The 23,997-nt window shown below is 38.1% G+C and overlaps 1 protein-coding gene across 1 annotated transcript in view; it reads right to left on the bottom strand.

Annotated features, from left to right (window-relative positions):
• Positions 1–16,689: 16,689 nt before the first annotated feature.
• sfrp1a (secreted frizzled-related protein 1a) overlaps positions 16,690–23,997 on the bottom strand; it is a 7,535-nt gene continuing 227 nt past the window's right edge. Inside the window, exons 2-3 of the mRNA XM_028456942.1 lie at positions 23,896–23,976; positions 16,690–18,106 (exon numbers count right to left, since the gene is read on the bottom strand). Of these exons, the coding sequence (XP_028312743.1) occupies positions 17,781–18,106; positions 23,896–23,976 (407 nt within the window). The 3' untranslated portion in view covers positions 16,690–17,780. The remainder of the gene's footprint in view (positions 18,107–23,895; positions 23,977–23,997) is intronic.

Raw genomic sequence — 23,997 nt, 5'->3', positions numbered from 1 at the left:
GTCGAGAACTGGTAAATGTGAACATGTTAGAAATGCTGGTGATGCTGCGTTCACACCGAATGCGTGCTCTGCGGCACCGGACACGTCTGCCGCATGAAACGATTCGCAGGATCAAAAAATGTCCCCATTCGCTTCATATGCACGTTTGAAGCGAAGCTCCGCCCACCAGCGACACAGCCAACTCGGTGAGTTTCACTACCTGCTGAAGCGAGGAGCTGCGCTCCTTTTTCTCCTCTCATAAACATAAACCACCAGTGAAAAAAGCCGGTGAATGGGTGAACAGTCCGGTGTCCGTGTTGACGGCCTGATGTCATCATCAACAAAGACTCTGATTGGCTTTCGTCATGCGAAACAGTCGCAGGAGTTCAATATTTTCAACTCTTGCGAATGTTCGAATATGACAAAAAATCAGGAGCGCGCTTGCACGACCAACGCTCTTGACATGCGGATCGAACCGCACCACCGCACAGGAAAGATTTTGCCTGTTTGCGAGTCTATCCATTGACTTTGTATGTAATCTGGACGCACAAACATTTTGTGACGCATCTGGTGTGAACGCAGCAGGACTCCCCCCACAGCGTGACAGTGTCACTTTGGATCAATTCTTTCTGAGTCTATTCTGTAATTTTATTATTAGTCCCTGTGGCTTAAATTGTAACTAAGTTTATACTTCTTGTGCAATATAATGTTTTACCTTTATCGGGGCGCTGCACTTAAGCAGACGGGAGAATACGCGTAAGGCCAGATTTAAATGGAAAGCCCACATTTCAGGGCCGCTCCACCCAAAGTGTGTAACTCGGATGGAGGCGTGCAGTGACTGACTTAAGTACAGGGGGAGAATAGTGCGCAGCCAAAAAGGCTTTTTTGACCTACGCGTATGGGGAATAGACCCCTAAATGCGTAATGTGGCAGGGGTGAAGAAAAAGCGGTCTGATCTGACGGTGTGATCTGAGGAGGAGAATGTGGCCCATGTTAGAGAATTGGACACATTAAACAGCACCTCGTCCGTGCATTGTGGGTCGAGTAATCATAAATCAGGCTTTTAAAGACTTTCAGAGGTGTTTATTTACTTACTTAGAAGCCAGCCATCACACATAGTGCGTGGCTGCAGTCTGTTTCCAACACTGCAGTGTGTCAGGATGAATGAGCCATGTGTTGAACCAGGCCACCATGCTCTCAATTTGACAGATTGTAAATTTAATTTATGGACATTTTCACGGTTCACGTACATACATCCGAGTATGTTTGAGCCTTAACCCCATCCTTAACCCTAACTATACCTAACCCCACTAGGTCCCTCAACCTGACCCAAAAATGCCAACATAACTCCAAAGGTGTCATAATTTTGCAGATGAAACTTAATGACAGCTTTAACAACACCTTTTTCATGCTAATGACAGCATAATGTCAGACATATGTATAAAACTTCAAGTAAAGTGTTACCAAGAACACATCTATAACACAGTAGACGTGGAAATGTACGATTATGTGTATTTAAGTCTGATATGTGATGACATTAAATGTATGACATGAATTTGGCTTCTATTCACCACCTCACCACCATTTCCCATGTTTTTAAAATGTTGTGTGTAAAGATGAGAGTTGGCGTACAGGTACGCACATTTACGTGTGGCAGCAAATTTCTTGTGCAACTTGTAGACCTGGTATTATACATAAACGCCCAGTGTTGTAGATTTACAGAGGAAAACTCAGGTGATTTAATTAAACACGAGTGGATAAGTAGCTGTGATGTGAGGAATGAATATGCATTAGGTTTATGAGGCCAGCTAACACAACCAATGACATCATACCTGTTGGGGCATCGTTATTATTTCCTTTCCCCACTTCATTAGACAGTGTAATGTTTATAGCTGTAATCGTTCACCTGCTTGTTTCGCTTTAGTTCGAGGAGGTGCAGCAGCCAAACATATCAAATTATACTTTAGGTAAGGGGTTTTTCTGGCCCGCTTCATTCTGTGGGGGGTAATGAAGGCAAATGGTGATGAGATCCTTTCGTTCTCCATCGCTTTTGTTAAGGTGTGTCTTTGTCTCAGAACGTATAAGGTTCGTCTTTGGACTTATTAGCAAACTCCAACCTTGCCTTTCTATTCTTCTTGCTAATGAGTGGTTTGCATCTTCTTTATAGACTTTTGTTAATGAAATTTTCTGTGAACAGTATATTTTGGTAAATTCACTTCAGTTCTTTGGAGGTTGGTTTAGGTGTTTCAGGGTCTTTCTTTACAGCTCTCACAATTTTTCTGTCATCACCAGCTAATGTAGCGCTATTGTGCAGTGTAATCAATCAATTAGGACACACTGGCAACAAAACACCTTTTTTTAGTCATATGTGCCAATACTTTTGCTCACCTAAACATTTGGTGTTGCGAATGTTATCTCCTTTAATTTGGTCTCAGATCAAGATGTAAACAACTGGAATTAAAGCTAAAATGTTGGTCTTTTGTCTTAGGCTTCTTTTGGTGTGAAACCCAAATGTTTTTAGTGTCCAGAAAAAAGAATAAAGGGATTTGCTTTACTGTTCCAATACTTTTTTTTTTGGGGGGGGGATGATGTACATAGAATAGCCAGAGTCAAAAATTTAAATATTAGAAGACAAAACAATCTATTTGTATTTTTTTTTTTTAAATGTACACACTAAAAAAACCAACAACCAAGGGTTCTGTTACAATATAATATATAACTTTTGTTTAATTAAATCTTGGTTGGAGGTTGAACAGTTATAGCTTTAACTTGCAACACTTAAAAAATCGTACTACATGTAGAAGTGTCAGGTTAACGTGATCATATTGGTTTATTCATGCAAAGTATGCATGGTTCAATTGTAATGTATTTATTTACTACGGAGTTAAATTTCTTGGGTTATTTAAACTTGTAAGATGTAAGTGTGTGCTACTTATTTCCATAGAGTAGCTATAACTGATGTAATGTGTGTGCCGGTAATAATTATTAAAAACAAAAAAAAGTCATAATTAGGCTGCCACGGTCCCATGTGTTTATTTGAGAAAAAATGTGGTTATTGACCAATCAATGCTAAATCCAGTCTGGAGAACCTCAAACCTTCATATTTTAAGCTGCTTATGTATAAAAGTAGTGATAGACGTTGATAATTGTAACACCTTAGTTTGGCTTGGTTTGCGTTCCCAATGCATTTTTGGAGTTGCTCCGCACTGAAAGCAATCCGAGCAACCGTTACTATGGAAACAGGGTCCCACATTTTCAGAGCAGGCACAATGGTGAAGCGGTGTGCTCATGGCTTGTGCAAGTCGGATACCAGGTACCCCAAGAGTTTGGCTGGAGGAGTTGTGTTTTTTTCCATTTCCAAAGTCGAAAACACAACTGGAGCGACGTCTACAATGGACTATAAACTATTAGGGATGTGTTTGTGTCTCAGTATGCGTGTGTGTGTGTGTAGTATGGGTGATGTGTATGTTTTTAATGTTATCTCATCTTGTCTGCACTAATGTGTATGTTCAGCAAAATGACATTAAAGCTTGATTTTAAATAAATAAATTTGGTGACATAACTATAAATTCATGCACCTATAGCGCTGTGAGCTCTCCGGGAAGTCCTTCTCCTGCCGGTGTCGTGTAAAATAACCCTGCCGTCAAAATAATCCTCCGGTCGACAATGGGCATGCGCACCTGGCAAACTGCGCAAAAAAAAACCTACGGACAGGTGTCAGAGATGGATTTCGAATGTCTTATTGTTGATGATGGTACATTAGCGATAGAAGGGAGTAGAAAAATGTCATTTAAGTCAGAAAAAGTAAAATTAATATAAATAATTACCTTTGTGAAATAATGCTACGCCCCTATAAAATACTCCTATATTCCCATATACACGTTAGTTTGAGTATGACATCAAAATGAATAATGAATTAAAAATACTATGAAACAAACATATATCTGTATTTATATAATCAGAATAAATGTTATATGGATAATGATGATGTGTAAAGTTGTTTCGTTCGTCTGTGTCTGATTGTGACGTGATTCCTTCTTGGGGTGCAAAAATCTTTACCGTCCACTCTCGTTAAAAGTTGTTCATGCGCAATAACTCCTCTTCAATACAAGTCAATGGACAGACAGTCGGCTGTGCAGAGATGAATGCAGCCGGATCACTTACACAACACTCTCTTCCCGCCCAGGGAGGGGCTGACGTCACAGTGGTCCGTCATAAAGTGGCTTTGACAGGTGAAACCATGTCACATGCTGCTGACCCAGCATGGATGAAGACAGGTAGGACCCATTTAAAGCACTTTTCAGAGAAGGCATTTAAAATCAGTCAAGATTTAAAATCTTGACTGTCCATATTTTGTAAACTAGCTCTTGAATTATATTTTACATTTTAAATTATGTATATTCATTTACCACTTCCTTTGTCACCCCCGTTTGTAATTACTTGTTAAACTAACAAAAACTAAAAATAGGTAAAAGCTGAAAAAAAACACAAAAAAAAACCCAAAACAAATTAATATTCAAGAAGTATGTAATAACCCTGACACACACTCACTTACTCTATTGTATATACTGTACCAGAGTTTCTCAATTTAATGGAAATAAATCTATTCATGAGGCACTAAATACTGTTTATTTCCACTTATTTACAAAATGAGATTCTTTTAAATGTGTGTTTTCACTCATTCATTCCATCATTATGAAATATAGTTGTTGTTTTACAGTATTTTGAGCAAAATGTTGTTGTTGAACATAAGGGGGTACTTAGATTCAGAAATGAGAGAAAGGGGGTACTTGAGCAAAAAATAAATTGATAACCACTGGTATAAACTATATTTGTTCTTGCTTATTTATGGGTTCTGTGGAAATACGTGTTGGAAAGCAGTTCTGTAACTGCAATTTTCTTTTTGATGTGTATCTTTTCTCGAAAAGTGAACCAGCCGCCACTGGTTGTAATGTCCCCTTTCTTTGATTTAATATGTTGAATATATCCCTCCATAGCATAATGTAACCCCTTTTGCCTGGATCTGGTGGATATTGTGCAGATGTTGCTCCAAAAAGAGTCACTAACGTGCACCGAGAGACCATTCCAGACCAGAGCAAAATCAGGAAAATGTCTGACATCCCAAAAGTAAACAAAGGGGGAGGGGCTTTTGCGAATGGTCAGTTGATCAGCAGTTTTGCGCAATGATCATGTGATTTTAATTACAATTACTATCATTAATATAAAACTGTATTTGTAGGGGCGCGCACGTAAGTCACTCCCTGGGGCGTCAGTATAATTGTTTTTGTTGCTCTTGTTGTTTCAAACTCTTGAGCTTCAGTGGCACCGTTTGAATTCGTCAACCACTTACAAATTGTATCTGAGCTTGTTTTGGTAAGACACAAAACCTGCCATTGTTAAAGATTTCACTGACATTTAGAGCTCGTGGTTAAAAACACATTCCACATAATAACTCAGGGGATTGATCCATAGCCTACGTACCAAATCAACGTTTTCGAGTTATCTTTCATTTGAATCAACAATCAAAATTATAGGCTTCGACGTTTTAAATTGTAGGACATTAGTCAACGAGACACATGATGGTCTTTCCACATCACCTGCAGCTACTTCGAACCATAATTGAGAAAATTATCCCCGCGCCTACGATCTGACAGGCTTCTCCGTGCTGTACTCTAGAAACGATGCCCACATTTCACAGAGAATCCTGTCACTTCTACCTTTCCTAATCCCTGTAAACCACTGTGGGAATTCTCCTCTATAACCACCCAAACCCTCAGTTTTTTTCCATAGAGAAACTAAACAATCACACAACCTTCATTTCAGGTGGGAAACCCCCCATAAAGCTGTCTTTTTTTTGAGCATAAAATGTATCATGATAACATAATAAGTAGTCAGCTGCAGTTCAAACGTACCCAAAGGGAAAAGATAAAACTGTGAATCTGAGGCAAATGATTCATGTGGTTGAGTCAAAAGAGGAAGATTGGTTTAAATGACAAGAAAAATATGATTGCAATGAAAGGCATTGGTTTCTTTTTTGGGGGTAATTCTATGATTTTAATCTGCTCTGATTGAATAAAAGACAAAAATCCCAATGACTAAAAGTTTTTTCAAACTTCTTTTGAACAGGGAACTTTGGTCTAGTCGTACATTAGAGAAAACAAACTCTTGTTCTCGACACACCTGCAGAACTCATTTGTGACACCTGCTTTGTGTAGGTGCAGTTTGTTATTCATTATCATTCAACGTGCTACGTGTGTGCGTGTGTGTGTGTGGTGAGATCCAACGCACATCAAAAACACTGGCCCGGTATTGTGTATTACTTTAAACTTGACCTTTACCAATGTAGTCAATGCGTACGAATCTGAAGATAACAAGGAACTTCGAAAGAAGGTGAACTCTTATTTTGAACTGGAGGAACGCAAACAACGTCGGGGAGTGAAATCTGCAGGGAACAAGGACGACACGAACAACGATGGAGAGGTGGAATGAAAAAAGACAACACTGACTACAGATGAGAATAAATCCTACATAAAAAAGGACAAAAAAACAAAACAAAAAAAACAAAAATGAAATTGTGTTCAGAACAACTGTTTGACCAGAGAGACAGGGGACGGGACTTAGATAAGCAAACTGCTTCTCTCGTCTCCTTTTTCGGCATGTACAAAAAAAAAAAAAGAATAACAAAACTTCTGTGAATGCAACCATGTCGGAAATAAACTGAATAAAAAATAAAAAAAAAATTATTATTTGAAGAATGTTTGTATTGTATTGTGACTGAACATGTGGTTCCCTTACATTTCGCAATACTCATTGAACCTCTAGTTCTATATAAGAACTCTGTTATAAAATGAATGCACTCCTATATTTTAGAACATAATATTCATCTATATGTAAATTATATGTTTAGAAGAACCCCAACCATCTTTACAAGAAATATTTAATATAAACAACAGCTTCTCCAAGATATCAGATTATTCTATTTGGTCTAAATTGTCAATCCTTACTCCAAAACAAATAAATAAAAGAATCCTGGAGGCCAAAAACCACAATACCCTCTTCCCACTGAAGCTATTAAATATCGGATTATAAATATATCATCAACATTCAGTTCATTTTACAATGTGCTTCACCACATGTATGATGGAAGAACAATCTAAACATGCTATGATATGACATAATGTGAGTCCACTATGACAGAGGGGTGAGGTCTGTGTCGGCCCGTTGCAGCTCCGCACAAAAAAACCCAGTGAAACATTGACAAATGCATCAGCATTACTCATGGTTTGTAATAAAAGTCAAACTTATAAATGTGTGTTCTTTGGAAACTTTGAGTTAAAAGCTGGTATTAAAAAATATTTGCTGATACAGTTTGGCTGAACAGCGGGAGTGTAAAAGGGTTCCAAAGGGACAAACCTTTCCAGAGTTTGAAACGATACAACAAATGCTGGAGACACATTTATTCCAATGCTTTATATGTTTTATATAAAAATACATAGTAGGTTTACTCGACTCATGCTTCTTTTTTCAACATAAAAATGATACAATATTAACATCAAAAATGAAGTACAACCAATCTGTTCATGTTAATTGAGCAGTGGTTGAACCTGCTACCACTTTTTGTTTAAACTTGATGGTGAGCCTGAGGCTAACGCTAACGAGCTAACGCTACATGTGCTGCTGCAGTGAACGTGTGTCATCAGGAAGGCCAACTTGCCGAGCACAGATTGATGTAGTTGGATCGTAGAAATATAATTCTATTCATCAATCTAATGCACGTGTCAAACTCAAAGCCCAGGGGCCAAATCCGGCCCTTTAGAGCATCAAATTTGGAGGAGAAAATAAAAATGACAGAAAACATTATTTATTGTGTAAATTACCAAATAATCCAGTTATAGATATCTCAAATTCACCAATTTGATGAAACTCTACAATATTTTTTAAGGGCTTTTATTTTTCCTTTGTTTATATCACATGAATACAGTCATTTTTAATTTCAAATAGTGGAAAGAACACAACTTTTCCACAAGTCTTGCAATTTCTCACAAACATTTTCACAAAATTCCTCTAAATTTCACAAAAATGGGTGAAATCGAGAATTTTCTGAAGTGAATTGAACTGATATTGGGCACAATGATGTTAAAATAGTTTTTTTCCTGCCTAAAATCTGCATCCCACAGTAGGTCAAACTGCTCCGTATTTGGCCCCTGAACTAAAATCAGTTTGACACTCCTGATCTAATGGATGAATCGTTACACCCTTAGTTGTTAGTGTTCAAGCAATCATATCGGAACGTCTCGAATCACAGGAGAACATGAGTGAGTGCTTATTGGTGGTACTGCTTCATTGGGACACGACTGTAAAATACAGACCAAATTAAGTCCTTTGAGGTTATCATTTTAATTTGAGCATTTAATTGGTACGTGATTTCTGTTTTTATAAATACTTTTTGACAGTAAGGCTTTCAGATTATGGCAAGAGACTATTATTAACCCAGGTAAATTTAATTAAAATTTTGTATTTGATAGGGATGCAAGTTAACATAATTTCAGTTCAGCACGTCTTTACAGAATCGTAAAAGTAGTTTTTCATGACTGGAGGAGTCGACTTGTAAAAAGAATTCTATTTCACAAAATGCTTATTATGTATTTTTTCCCCCACATTTTTGGAAAGAAACTACAGTTGATCAAACAAAAGCCTATATTGTCCATAGACTGACTTGACCTTTCAGAGGAAACACCCTCAGCATCTTCCATAATGAGCTCCCAGGATCATGCAGTGCATAAGTAATTTCATGGATCTGATTCAGAGCAGCAGGAGTACAGTTACTGGAAGAGCAGACTTACAATGACATCACCATCAACCTTAAAAGTAACTGGCACCCTAAAACTAGTGGCCAACACTCAAAAACATTCAGCCGCATGCCTCACACACACGCACTGCTCCCCAGAGAACTTTTTTAAAAGCTTAAACAATTGTTTCTGTGTTGTATTTTTAATTCAAGCATCCCTCCTTCCTCCACGGCCTGAACCTCAGTGGCTGGTTCAGTCATAAACGTGGGCTGCTCCAGCTGCGAGCCAAAAGCAAACAATCAATAGGCCAAACGGAAGATGGATGGGAATCATTTTCAGGATTGGCATTTGTCTCGGACTTCCAGAAGAACGCTGGTCGCCCGTACCGAGCGGCCATCCTTTCTCCTGAAATCTCGAGACGAGCTTGGGGTGTTAATCGTTAGTCGTGCCGCTCAGCATCAACAAGGGAGCCTGAAAACCATTTGTGTAACTTTAACAGCTATAAATCTGTGCAGTCATACTCTCTGAAGAAGCTCTAGCCATGCCAGAAAGTCTTGACACCAAACGGTGTTAAAGAGGATGTAATTCATATGCGTGACTGTGGGAGATCATCTCAGTGTTACATTCAAATGTGATTTGTATACACGATCCAGATTTATGACACAGAATCCTGAGAAATGACCCTTTCAAATTGCTGGCCACTGACGATGCACCATAAAAGAGAGTCTGCAGCCATACAGTCCAACATAAAGAACGGTTTTACAGCGGCATGGGGGGAAGGTGCCTACATGGATGACTAACAGAAGGGCCTCGCTTTTTTAAAACCTCACGGCTCTGTCATGCTTCAGAGAGCAATAAAAGCAAACATTTCAACCTGGACAGGAAAGATAGAAAAAAAACGTTATGTTAAGACGGCTAGTTTGTTGCCAATTATTGGTGCTTGAAGTCTTAATAACACTTTATTGTTTCCTCCTTTTGATATAAGGATGCAATGTTGCATGAAGAGCCAAAAGTGGTGTCCAGAAGTGTAGCCACATCTGGTGAGACTGTTTGATCTGATTCAAATGGACTAGAAAACTTTTTTTTTTTTTTTTTTAGTCAGGCAGCTGTGTATTCTCACACAAACCCTGTGCAGACCTAATAAGCAAACACTGGTTTGAGAAGGGGTTTTGATTTGTTGGAAACCTGGTATGGTTTACTCTCAGGGTTAATCTAATCCTGAATAAATCTGTCTGGAGTCAAAGATGGGAAGAAAAAGTCATTTTAAGCCTTTGGGAACCGAAAGAACCCCATAAAGAACCACAAAGAACCGTAAGCATTCACTGGAATAACAAGTCTATCTGGCGATCTGTGTCAAGAAAATCAAATAAAGATATTCCTCTACTTGCCTCTTAGGGTATAGATTATTAATGGTACTTAATGGTGATAAAACCACTGTTCAAACACAAAATTCTTTGTGTGGCAGAGAACTAACCACCTGAACACACCTTCCCCACCTTGAAACATGGTGGTGGCGGCATCATGTTGTGGGGATGCTTTTCTTCAACAGGGACAGGGGAGGCTGATGGATGATGCACAGACATAGTAGGAGGAGCTGTTGGAGTCTGCAAAAGAATTAACATTGGTTTGCAGTCATACATGCCGTACATACAGCCAGAGCTACAGTGGGCTGGTTTTGATCAAATAATATTTAAGACATAAAATGATGCTCACAGAAACGCTCTTTGCAGTCTGACAAAGCTGGAGATTTTTTTCCAAGAAGAATTGGCTACACCTTTAGCTGGTTCTACTGTATTTCAGTTTAAAACATAATAATAAAACATGCGCAACCTTGCCTGCATCTTTAACCTTCCATTTTACAAATATGTTGCAGGTTGGGTTGGTCTCTCATTTCTAATCCCATTAAAATAAATTTACCTTTGTGGCTGTAATGTGACAAAATGTGGAAAAGTTTAAAGAGTATACCCTTTAAGCGAGCCATTTTTGTAAAATATCTCCAAAAACAAACAAAAAAATAAAGAGCTTTATTTTATAAAAATACACACATGAATACACATAATAAACAAAAGTATGCAAAATGACTTCATGAAAATAAACAAAATGAGACTAAGAACAATATTACTCACTCATTACTATAACATAAATAAACCTAGTAGCAGGGTCGAATTAAATTACGATTACAGTGACGAGCATTTTTCCATTTTCCCTTTTTTTTATCCTTAGAAAGTCAATTACAATTATGCTCTCAATGACTAAAGTTCTAGAAAATGAATTAATCACAATTACTGAGCCTGAAATAAATAACCTAATAAAAGTCAACCTTCCTCTTGTGTTAACTTTCCAGGCCCTAAATCAGCTGTAAAATACACTAAAAACAAATATCTTCTCATTTCTTTCCTATCTATTGGTTACTTTGTTAGGTTAACTTATTAATTAAAATATAGGTTTTATTAGTTTTGGTGTGGTCATATGAGCCTTTATAGTGTCAGTATACCTCTCGTCCCTCGATTAAATTTCTTTTTTTTTTTTTTTTAAATGGTAAAATGTGGGAAAGCTTGATATGAAACTGTACATAGAACTGTCACATGGTTCCCCAGTTTTGCGTTAAATTATAATTGACAATTTTTATAGAATTTTCATGACAATTACAAAGTCAATTATCTAAAGTCAATCACAATTCAATTATGATTACGACAGCAACAGATTTTTGAAATTACAATTACAATTATAATTACACCATATTTGTAATTTATTATCAAATACGCAAGTAATTCAATTCAATTCAACTTTATTTTTATAGCGCAAATTACAACAAAGTCATCTCAAAGTGCTAAATAAAATATAGAGTTTATAGTAAGAAATAAAGAACCCAACAAGATCCACATGAACAAGCATTTAGCGACAGTGGGAAGAAAAAACACCCTCTTTTTTTAATAGGAAGAAATCTCCAGCGGAACCAGGTTACAATTATAATAGACACTTTTCTTTTGTTTACTGCCATGCTGCAAGTCTTGAATATAGTTAAATGTCAGAATGTTTCTTTAATGTGATGGATTTGATACTCGTCCTATTTATTTACATGGACAGAGGCTAGATGCAATGAATACTTTTTCTCCATTTTGATGTCTCCTCTGTGCAAATACCAAGCATGTCTTATCACCCTTTAAATATCTATGCAAAAATCCAGCAAATTGTTGCCCGAAGCGCCTCCTTCAGAGAAAATAAAACCAACCTGGCATTGCGGCTTCCACAGCAGTTAACCTTCCACTTTCAGCGCCGGTTTTTGCTACTTCTTTCACTTACAATATTGTCCCTTTTCTCCTGTTAAGTTAAAGAAAGTAGTGAGGCTGTTTCCTAAATGTAAGGAGTAGAAAGAAGAAGTATTTGTGTGAAAATGTAGTAAGTAAAAGTCTTTGGAAAAATACATTCTTAAGTAAAGTATAGAAGCTGTTGCAGCATCTCTGTGAACTTGCATGGTTAAACAAATCAAGAAATAGGCCACAACAGTTTTTGTCATATAAAAGATCCAAATCTAACTCTTTTGGCACAAAGATGTAGTAACTACCAAACACTAAATCTCCTTAAACTGATCCAAAAAAATTCACAGGATGAATGGTTACAAAGACCAAGCAGTGGCTTTGAAATGTATATGTTTAATTCAGTAAGTAACGTTATTAACTGGACTAATTGCATTTGCAGTGAAAATGCAAGGATGAAGCAATGCAGAAGAAAAGTTGAAATCATTTGAGGGATGAACTGGCTAATGGAGAAGCAAAAAAGATTTTTTTTTTTGGTGCAATATTGTGTCCCGCTCTCCTGTCATCCCTACAAAAACTGCTAAAGAACTGTATTTATTCCTATTGCTAAAATGAGCTAGTGCTATTATACCATGGAGAAGTAGGAGAAATAATGGATATGTTCAGGAGGCATTGGGAGGTGTTTGAGTGAATACTGGGAGGTTGATGTAGCAAATTGTGGCCCCATCAGAACAGGACAGCCAAGGCCAGACAAACCCCAGACGTCCATACCGAAAGGTGGTGAGACCCCTTAATTCATCCGAATAGGCCCTGGCTCCACAAATCAGCACTTAATAGTGTTTCCTTATTCATGTTAAAGCTGATATCTGAAGTTTTTGAGAAATCTATGTTTATGTATGATTCTTTTGAAATGAGAAAAAATACCTAGTCTTTTACTATGGTCTACTGCCGATGGTCATTCATATACATTAATGTCTATAAGTCCCTCATTCGTCCTATAGACCCCTATACAAATGGAAACAATTGCTGAGTGTGTCCAGCTAAGAGGCTTTGACTTCCTGTTTTGGAGACTGTCAATCAAAGTGAATGCGGAACTGTGCACGGAAACAAGGCCGCACGTCACAACAGCAAACAGGTAAATATGATTTTGGCTCTTACCCAAAGACCTATATCAATGCGACCTTGTTATGTTCCGTGATGCATGTGCAGAAAAGTAGAGGCGTGGCTTCTGGTAGATCGGCAGAAGCAGTGGGAGGAAGTGAGGCTGTTTAGGGCTGGGCATCAAGACGTTTCTCAGAAATTTGGGATAGCAGCTATAAGGATTGTATTCCCTAACATCTAGTACTTGTGGTACCCAGGGTGTTGGTCAGTACAGTTAAAATTGGAGGAGGGGTTGGCGGGAATACCGATGGATCTCCGTTCGTGCCAAATGATCCTGCTTTACCAGGATAGTCCTCCAGATGGCATTTCTCAAAGTGCTCAAACCCAAGCTGCAATTTTTTGATGGGCTCTAACTCAAACAGTTCATGTGACTGTACATAAAACCAAATTTTCTGAGTCTTAACTTCAGTCTAATTGATATACTGTAATAAAAGCAGATATAGATATTTAGGATGAATATATGTTCCTGTTTACAACACTTGCAGTAAAATTCCTTCGAGCCAATTCTAAAACCCAGTATTCCAAATAGAGCAGAGTTTTTTGTTTTTTTTGGGGGGGGGGGTAGTGTGCTAAGAAAATTCCACTTTGCATATACTCCTGTTTGATATTAGAATGGATTTGATAATCTGATTTATGAGAGCAAAAACTGAAGAACCTGAGGAGATTTCCAGGCAGGTCAAAGGTATTCCTGATGTTTCTCAATGGATTTGAATTTCAAAGCTTTCCATCAAGTCAGACTTTACAGCTGACAGCTTGATGGCACTGCGTTACCCATTCAAAACAGCACTTCATCTCCTCTGTCAATATGTGGTTTCCTTCTGGAGGATGAATCCACCGGGATGTTTTTTCACAGATCATCTCCTAATAAGTCAAAGCTGGATGTTTTTCTGAGGCTCTTTTGAAGGCAGCTGAAGTAATGATTTGAAAGGAAAGTCCACATCTGAGATATATTTTCCAATACTAGAGACGTTACTGGAACCAGATGGGTTAGACGTGGGTTAGCTTGTTGCTTCCTGGTTTTTTAACAAGCCTTTTAATTGACAGAGGAGTTTTGTTGTTTTGGTATGTTGCTCTAACATGATTCTGGCTCATAAAAATATTTTCATTGCAACGTTCATCAAGGAGATGTAGAGTTAAACCCTCTTTCGGACGCCGGTGTGCATCAATCAAATGAAACGGCTCCAGAAAATCATCCAACAGCAAAGACGGCGGTGCTTAGACTGTGTTAGGTCATTGGTTGACACTGTTTTACAGCTCTCCGTCAGCATGAGCTCGTAACAATGTATACCTCCGGATTAAAATTTACACACTGCATACCTAGACATCAAAATCCACTAAAACCTCACAGATCCTGAATCCAAAGGCTCAGAGAAAGTGAGACAACATCATTTGAGAGATATGAGGGCTAAAAACACGTATGCGTTGAAGATCTGGCAGTTAGATGTTTTATTTTCACAGAAGGGAAATAGTTGGATGAATGTGTAACATCTACATCTGTTGGTTCGCTGTAAACTTTCAATGTCTTGAAATTTCTACTCAGACCGTGTAATCTTTAATCTTTCATATCCCTTTATTCGATCCTTGCACAATGGTATGAAAAATGAAAGCTATTACCATATTAGTAAGAGTTAGTTCAGACCATATTAAACAGCTTGAAACAAAAAGGCGGCTTCTTCTTATCTCTTAACCTTTTAGATAAGACGTTAAACCTCTGTTTTGTTACAATATCAATAAAATGTCCGCGTATTCAAGAACATTCTGCTGTACAAGAAGATATTGGCATAAAATGCCAGGCTACGATTTTTTCCTTTAAGTGTTTTTTTCATTTAAACTGTGTTGCAGCAATCAGCCAATTACATTTTGATAATCCACTTTTGCTGCCAAACACCCATTAAAACCTTCAAGACCTCTGAAAGTGTAATATGGTATTTGAACCCAAGACATTTTGGGCCCTATTCTCTGGTCTAAACTTAAGCGCTTTTTTACGAGCCTGCAGTTACGCGCCTCTCTCCTGCACGTATTCTCCTGTCCAGGCTCCTGACACGCCCATCGCACGTAAATCAACCAAAATCACGTTCTGAAGCAAAGGAGGCGGACTAGGCCATGATGTCATTTTTGGGGGGGCTGTCTAGAAATCATGAAACATGGAGTTTTCCTAACGCTTTTAATCTGAAACGCCTTTGTTGATAAACAATGTAACAGGTTGATTTGATCAGATTACTGCAGTGTGAGGATTGGACACATTTTTCTGTCTGAGCCACAGTTAAAATATCTCTTTTCCCTTCATACCAAAAGTATTAGTCATTACCAAAGTACATGTACATAGCATTTTAGGATTAGGTGTAGGATTAGGTTTAGGTTATAACCCACTAACGCAACAATTTTGAGGGTTAGGGTTAGAGTTGGGGTAAGGATTAGTCACACGACCTAAACTGACCAATGACTGACCTATCACGTGATCTAAACTGGCCAAATAGGGGCGCTGCGTACAGATAGAATGTCGGTATTTTTATACGGCAACCGTACAGATAGCCACTGCCTTGTTTGTTTGTGTGGAACGCCTGATTTTATTAACTTCTTACATTCCTGTATTCAGAAATGATCAGCGCGCATTAGTCGTCATCATCATCATCATCTGTCATCAATGTTTCACTCGTTATTTACTCTTGTAGTGGATCAAACTGTGGCTTGAAGTTGTACACAGTGTTAAAATAATTGAGCATCAGTCTGACGTTTGTCAGAGTTTCATTGTAACACACACCGCGGCACACAGCTGATCAGTTCCGAGACGCTGCTCCCACCCCCTCCCAGGACAAGGAGTGGACAGACATTTTGTCTTGTCTAGAACAGGTAAATGCGAACATATCAGAAATGCTGATGGTCAATCCTTGGTGTGTCCCCCTCCAAACACGGAGCATTCCAGACCAGCAACACCCTGTTCAGGGCTGAAATCCTTGTCACCAAAGGTTCACCACATCTTCATCCATCCATTTTCTAACCCACTTGCTCCTTTTCAGGGTTTCGGGTGTCTGCTGGTGCCTATCTCCAGCTGCCATCGGGCACTATCACCAGATCTCTAATTCATCAAATAACCTTAACCTTTATATAATCACTAACAATGATCAAAACCATCAAGCCTGTCATTTAAAGAGTAAAGTGAAACCAAATAATGAAGAGAGAAATGTTTATATTTATGTGATTTTTTTATGTACATGTAATAGGAAGGCATATACCGCTGACAATCAAATCTGAAACAAAATGGTGCTGATCAGCTCCAAAACAGTTTTTTTCATTCTTTTATGGATATAAGATATTTAATTACTGCTGAATAATGGATACTGCTGACTGTATGTGGCTTTGTAGAAAAGCAAAGAAAAATCAGGAAATGTTATTGAGTGGTGTCTAATGATGACAACATTAAGACATCAAAAGGGTAGATTGTTTTTGTTTGCAAAGTCCAGTTTGAGCAAAGAATATCCACTCGTAAGCCAACGTGTGGCTCAAAAAACCCAAATATGCCGTTTAGATAAGTTTGCATTTTTTTTTTTCAAACTGGACGACTTTATTCTCATTCTCGTTTGTTGCAAATGCTAGACTGGCTGTCGCTTTGCTCGCCATAAATGTAGCTCACAGTAACACAACAATAGAATATTGTACAATTTCTTAAACTAGAAGGCACTTTTTGGAAAAACATGACCAACATACATCATATCCTGGCGAAATGGATAATAACGAGGAAAAAAAATGAATTGCTGTTTGTGTTTGGATGAAGCCTTGCTCGCTGTTGCCACCTTGTATCACTCAAAGCTAGGCAAATGTGTTTGCTAGCTTCCGTGCCAAGAAAAGCAGGTTCAATATTTTGTTTGGCAGAAAAGCAAGCGCACAGTATGAAATGTGACAGGTGAGGCAAACAACATAATACCTCATTTTTTATGAACGCAGAATGCAAGATGAATTTAAAGTCTTAGTAAATGGGGAAAGGGATAACTGTGAAGTTTTCATTGAGCATGACAAGGGCTACATAATTGTGATGGCTAGGCTGCATAAGAAAGTGTACCATGTCTGGTAAAGCTTGACGGTGCAGAAAAATCTCCCTAATTAGCATGTTTATTATTATTATTCATTCATAAACCAACAAATTAAAGGTTTTAAAATGAGGAGTTTCTTTTGGACATGGCATGGCTAGGTATTGCTAGCAGTTTGCTAGCCGCAGCTTTGCGTTAAACAGAGACTGTTTAAACCTACACATAACAATGAATGCGCTAAGTGTAGTTCACAACTACTTAACTAATGAATTGGCCTGTACAATTACACAAAGTGTGACACAGTAATGTATGTACAGACAGCATGAAGAAGGATTTATCACATTTTTTGAAAACAATAACTAACTAATGAACCTAGGGAAGCCACACTCTTTAAAGTTTGTCACTCTCTACTACTACTTACCAAGAGACAATCCAAAGTGTATTTGTAAATGTACAAAGATAGATAGATATATAAACAGGGCCGTAAAGAAGCAAAAGTGTGGAAATGCTTGTGCAAGTTCTTGTTTAGAGTCAGGATGTGAACGGGAATGATTGGAGTGCAGATCGTATTATTTGAAGACATTCTCGAACGCCGGACATTTGTGACTCTTCAGTTTCTTGATGGCCTTTTTGAACTCCTTGCTGGACTTGTCCCATTTGTGGATGCCCGTGAGGAGGTAATGCTTTTCCACCTTGCGGCCCATGATTAGATACTGGTTTGTGAGGTTGTCCAGCTGCTGGCAGGGACAGTCCGCACCGTTCTTCAAGAGCAACACCATCTTCTTCATGTCCTTCTTCTTCAGGTTGCCTGGTTTGAGCATCTTCTTCCTCTTCTGAAGGACAACCTTGCGGTCAGTGTTTTCTCGCTTCACTTCCTTGATCTTGGCCTTGAATGCTGTAAGTGTATAAACAGGAAATACAATCACAGGAGTGCATGTCCAAAGTTTCTTTTTAATCTAGCCACAATGATGCCTTTCATGGCTGTGTAATAGAAACATATGATGAGTAAATACAAGTTAGTGATCACTTCAGTGATAAAAGAGCTTCTCTAAATCAGTGGTTGTCAAACTTTTATTGGCTCTAGTACCCACTTTCTCTTACTTTTGAATCCAAGTACTCCTTTTGTCCGGCTAGAACATTTTGCTCATAATTCTGTGAAAAACAACTATAGAGCATAATGATGGAATGAATGAGTGATAACACACATTTTAAAGAATCTTATTTTGTAAATAAGTGAAATCAAACAGTATTTAATGCCTCCTGAATAGATTTATTTCTCAAGTTTCTTACATTTACGATCATTTCCCTCCTGATATGGGACCAAGACTGGCCCTTGCATTTTCAGTTCATGTTCTAATTAAGATCATTTCTATTATCATACTGTGTGTTTTTGGTGCAATTATGTTTGTCTGTTCTTTTTATTTTTCTGTATATTTTTCTCTTATTTTGTGTGTTTTTGTGTCTTGTTGGTATTTAAATCATTCTGTGTGTGTGTGTGTGTGTGTGTGTGTGTGTGTGTGTGTGTGTGTGTGTGTGTGTGTGTGTGTGTGTGTGTGTGTGTGTGTGTGTGTGTGTGTGTGTGTGTGTGTGTGTGTGTGTGTGTGTGTGTGTGTGTGTTTTTAGTGTCATTTGATTGTTTCTCTGTTCTTTTTATGTATTTTGTAATGATCTTATGTATGTGGCTCTCATTTGTTTTGTGTCTTTGTTGTCATTTTGTGTGTTGCTGGTAATAGTAATTATTTTTTCTCTCTTAGTGTGTGTGTTTTTGGTATGATTTTGTGTAGTTTGTTCTTGTTTGTCTGTTTTTATTATTTTGTATATTTTTCTCTAATTTTGTGTGTTTTTGTTGTCGTTTTGTGAGTTGCTGGCAATATTTAGTATTATAATGTTTAATTAAAAATTTAAAAAGTACCCCCTGTAGTGCCATCGCATATCCCTAGGGGTACACGTACCCCCATTTGAGAGAAACTGGTCGAAATGATAAGGGTCTGGTTCTAAGAAATTCATGGTTTTCAAGAGCAAAAACCCACAAATGTGTTTTACCTGGCTTATTTTTTTTAATTTTTTGTCAAGGTTTAGATGAGGCACAGGGGAGACCTAACTGACTAAGTTGACCATCTCAATGTTTGAGTGGTAGAAGCACAAACCAATCATTTAAAATAGTCTATATTCTTACAATATTCGAAATGGCAAACAGCTAATTCTTAGTTGCTAGAGAGCACTGCCGGTAGAAAAAAAAAAAAAAACATTTTGCCTTATCATTGCTTAAGTCTGCACCCTCAGTATTGATTGGAAAAATAATAATCACAACTCATACTCAGGAAATGTCAGTAGTTGACTCAAACCTATATTGGCTCCAGTACAAAGCAACCCTGAAATCAACAGGAGGAGGTATGGAAGAAAAATGTCTTCTTCAAAGACTGTTTTGTATTATATAAATACAGTAATCAGTTTATATTTTTTATGCATTCACACAACACTGGTCTTGTTCTATCCCATATGCAATAAAATGTAAATCTTCCGTTTGTTAGAATCTGGAAAATGGGCATGTGTAAGGTTTTGAGAAAGTTTAAGTAGGTAGGTTCAGGATGTGACCAGTAAACATGGGGTAAACATTAGACAAGTGGTTGATTATTCTAACAGGACAAATATTTTCTTTTAGGTTATTTCATCACTCCTTGAATCCCATACTGACTCTAAGAAAGTTCCTGATCTTCCTGATCTTTTATTCTCTAATCTTGCTGTTTCCTCCTTAAACATAAAGTCACTTCTTTGTGGTCTAAATCTCAATACGCCGTCACGAATTACAGTTCGATCAATGTTCATGGGCACTCACTGATGTGTGCTCAAGAGAAAAACATCTAAGAATTGTGCTTAAAGTAAATCCCTCATCCTGAGTTTTTTTTTTTAAACTCTTAAAAATTTTACTTGAAAAGAAGAACACAAAATCCTACTTTAATCACATTTCTGATTAACCAACTTTGACATTAACTCCTGACATTTTGAAAAACGGCAGATCGCTAAACTGCAGCCAGCGATCTGCCGTTTTTCTTGCATGTATTAGTGTGCACATGGTACAGATTTAGACTAATATCTTCTGACAAATAACCACAGCAAGGGGGCTTATCAATAACTAGCAACTCTGATAATTAGAGAGTCATAAAGGAGAAGTTCTGAGCCACCCGTGAAAGGATCAGGATAAATCCCCTATTCTGGATAATCCTTTGATGCCCTGAACTTTCCCTGCACCTCGTGTTGTTTTAGCCTTTAATCGCCTTTAGCATGAACATATTCTATATCACGCTTTACTCTTTTTGTATTGCGAAAAGAGATTCAAAAGTCTTCACATGTGTCTGGTGGTCAGATAATCACAGAGAAACTGTGGCTGATCTCAGGGTTCACCTCTAACTGTGTCCACTTTCAAACACCAGTTATTCTTGCAAGATATATCACAGCTAGCCTGAGAAGCCTGGTACATAGCATGCTGAGAACATAAGGAGGGGTCGGTATTGCACATAACATCACACTCAACAGCAGCTCCAGCTTAGAATTCATGGCGGAAATTCATGCAGCATCAATAAAGAAAAAGAAGATAAAATGAATGCATCAACATGACAAAAGATATGCTCAATCAAATATGTATGAAAGCTTATATATGTTAGAGTGAAGTAAAATTTTGGTTTGGTATATTATATTATCATTTATGCTTTCAGTTCATTTAACTCTGTTCCTTCTATGGCTTCTTATTTTATTGAATAATGTTTAGCTTGAATATGTTTCTAATAATCTAGTTCTGGGTCAATGTGTTTGAGTCTTTTGCTCTGAAATGGACTATCATCTCTCCATAAGTTTTAGTTGATTTTGTTTATTATGTTAGTACCCATCAGTTTTAGTTTGCCCTTGTCTATATCAAATGTAGAACAGACATAGACAAGGGCAAATGAGCAGAAACATATATTGTATATACAGTATATCAGGAAATGCATGATTTACTTTGCCCATGTCTTTTTCTGTTGGACCCCCCTGCTCCACACCACAGGTGAGTCCAGCTCATTACTTGCCATTTTTTAGGAGTGTGTGGTCACCGAATGCTTGTTAAATTATTCGTTTACCCACTAGTTTCCGGTTAGAGGTCTTCAGTTAGTTAGTAATTCAAACCACCAGCTTCTAATAACTGTGAGTTTGTCAAGTTTGTGGTTAGTCCTTTGCTGTTTTGATCCCTACAATAGTTTAAAAAAATTAACTTAGGAAAGGTAATCCTACATACCGTCAGAGGTGAGACGACCTTATTTAAAATGCCTCAGATTTTCTTCAATTATACTGGAGATTTCAGTAAAGACCTCTGCATCCTACCAATAAATATAGATACATATGCTGTTTAACATTGGGGATCTTACTTTGAAGATGTATAATTTGATGTTGAGGAAAAGTAGGTTGGATGTACTGTATACATGTTTCATTAACAATGCTGCATATTAAAAACCTTGCTTGAGGTAATATTTCCGTTTCGGGGCAGGTCCATGACCACTGACCTCATATCCTCTGTTTAGTTTAAGGATGCAGACACAGGCCTGTGTGTCGGTCGGGTGTCAAAAAACCATCAGGCCAGAGTGTAGCGCTCCCTGCTCAATGCTAAAACCCAAACCACCCAATAGGCTGTAGCGATCCATCTTCCAGTGCACTGCTGCTCTGTTGTTTATCGCGTCGGCGATAGAAAGGAGTAATTTGGCAAAGACAACAAAGTGAGCCATTCGGTGCTGAGGAGGGATTTAATTGAAGGGGAGCAGGAGAATTTTGGGACAAAGAGGTACCGTAATACCTTTAGGAGGGAGATGAAACAAAGTGTTGAGAAGGTTCAGTTGTAAATCTGTTACCAGCCTAGTTCACAGTGTGTTATTTGGGATGATTCACAGAAAATGGGGAGAAAACATGTTACTGGTTACAATAACTTGGATGCATTAGTTAAGGAGCACATACACCTTAACAAAATATGCCCTTGTGTGCCAAAAGTTCTCCTTATCCAACAACCTGAAGTAAAAAATTGGCCTCACTCTGAATGGAAAAATCAAACACTGCAGCGAAATTGTTGTAAAGCAATTATCCAGGGTGTGAAGCTACAGAAACACTGTTATTACGGGAATAAGGAAAGCTTTGCCGTCATTTTTGTCTTTCATCTTAACTCGGAGCAGACAAACTTTTAGAAACAAGATTATTCCGAAGACAAAAATACTAATTTAGTGCCAGGCCGAAGACTTTAAATGCAATGTGGTTAATGCAGATTAATAATGACTTCAGTGATTTATGTCCCGAGCCTTTTTTTGGTTTTCCATTCCAGTATTGCATCAAAGAGACCCACAAGTCCATCTGTCATATCCCTATCTGTGGTCTCTTCTCAACAAAACAAACTAAATTTTCAGCAAACTCTGGTTTTAAAGCACGTCCACTTTTTGTCAAGTCCAAACTTGAAGACCAGGCGTAAGATATTAACTTGTTATTGGAGGATTAAAACACATCATGATTAGACATTGGGATCTTTCCGTCTGCATATTTTCTTCTGCTACAAGACAGGACAGTAAATCATTTCGACTTCAGCTGCAGCATGACATATTTATAGTTGCGCCTTTCTTCTCACATCCAAACTTCATTCCGTCTGATTGCTAAAAACAAGTATAAAGCAGACTTCAGGCCCATCATTGACAAAGATTCTGTCTTGTGTCAAGCCCTGGATGAGTTAGTTACTTTGCAATCATTTCATATCGACTTGGTTTACTCAATTCCACGAGGAGTCAGTCCTTCATGGGGTCAGAAGTGGCTCTTCCCGAGCCCGGCACTAAATCTGTCTGTGTATCCTCACGTCAGCCAGTTGTGGGAATTATGACAATCCAGCAAAACATCTGTCTTCATCTGAGATGAAACGAGCCAATAACTTGTCCCCTCTATTCCTCTTGGCAGAAGAGAAAAACACAAGTATCATCGCAGCATAAACACGGAGTTGATTCACCCTAAAACAAAAGTAACTCTAAACGTTTGCGGAAAACAAGAACAAACGTCTGTTTCCACTGAGAGTTCAGATTCAGTGTTTGTTCACCATGGCACCTAGAACTCATTCTGAAGCAAGCCTTTTTTTAATCCTGCATGTGTCTTATTCCAGGAAGTTTTCATAACGGCAAGAATGTGTTTCAGATATTCTATTTCCAGTGTTGTTTTGATTTCAGGACTTCCAGAACCAGATTAGAGCCATTTAAAATCAAATTCAACACAAAGTTAAAGTCAAACAAAACCCCTCAAAATAACTTGATTTTAACTTTGAATTAATGTTTTTAGGCGTACTGCACTTTTGAGAACTCGACTCTATTTTCTAAAGGCGCCCCCACACTGGGTATCCATGCCGTGCTGTGCTGAAGCAGGAATATGCCCACCCACACACCAGAACTGAACCCTAACCCCTCACCCTGATTTGGGTCTTGTCCTATCCTTCTGCTATTCTTCTGTTTGAGTCCTGTCACAGGACAATATTTATGGAACACTAAAGAGGGGATATTCAAACAAGGTACAACGTTTTGAAGGGAAACAGGTAAACATAAAGCCTTCCTCAGGGTCACCATAGATGTGTCATTTTTCTAAACGTTGATTGTGTATTTCTGGTGTTATCTTAGGATGTTGTGTTGTTTTGCGTGGGCTTACCAAACTCGCTGGCGCACATGTGTTCCAGCATGGCTTCGGTTTTCATTTCGTTGTCACATGGAGGGCAGATGTTAGCATCACCTTTGGACCCACAAAGAAAAC

Source organism: Gouania willdenowi, chromosome 9, assembly GCF_900634775.1.
Source record: "Gouania willdenowi chromosome 9, fGouWil2.1, whole genome shotgun sequence".
Taxonomy (NCBI): Eukaryota; Metazoa; Chordata; class Actinopteri; order Blenniiformes; family Gobiesocidae; genus Gouania; species Gouania willdenowi.
This window is presented reverse-complemented; position numbering and strand designations above follow the sequence as displayed.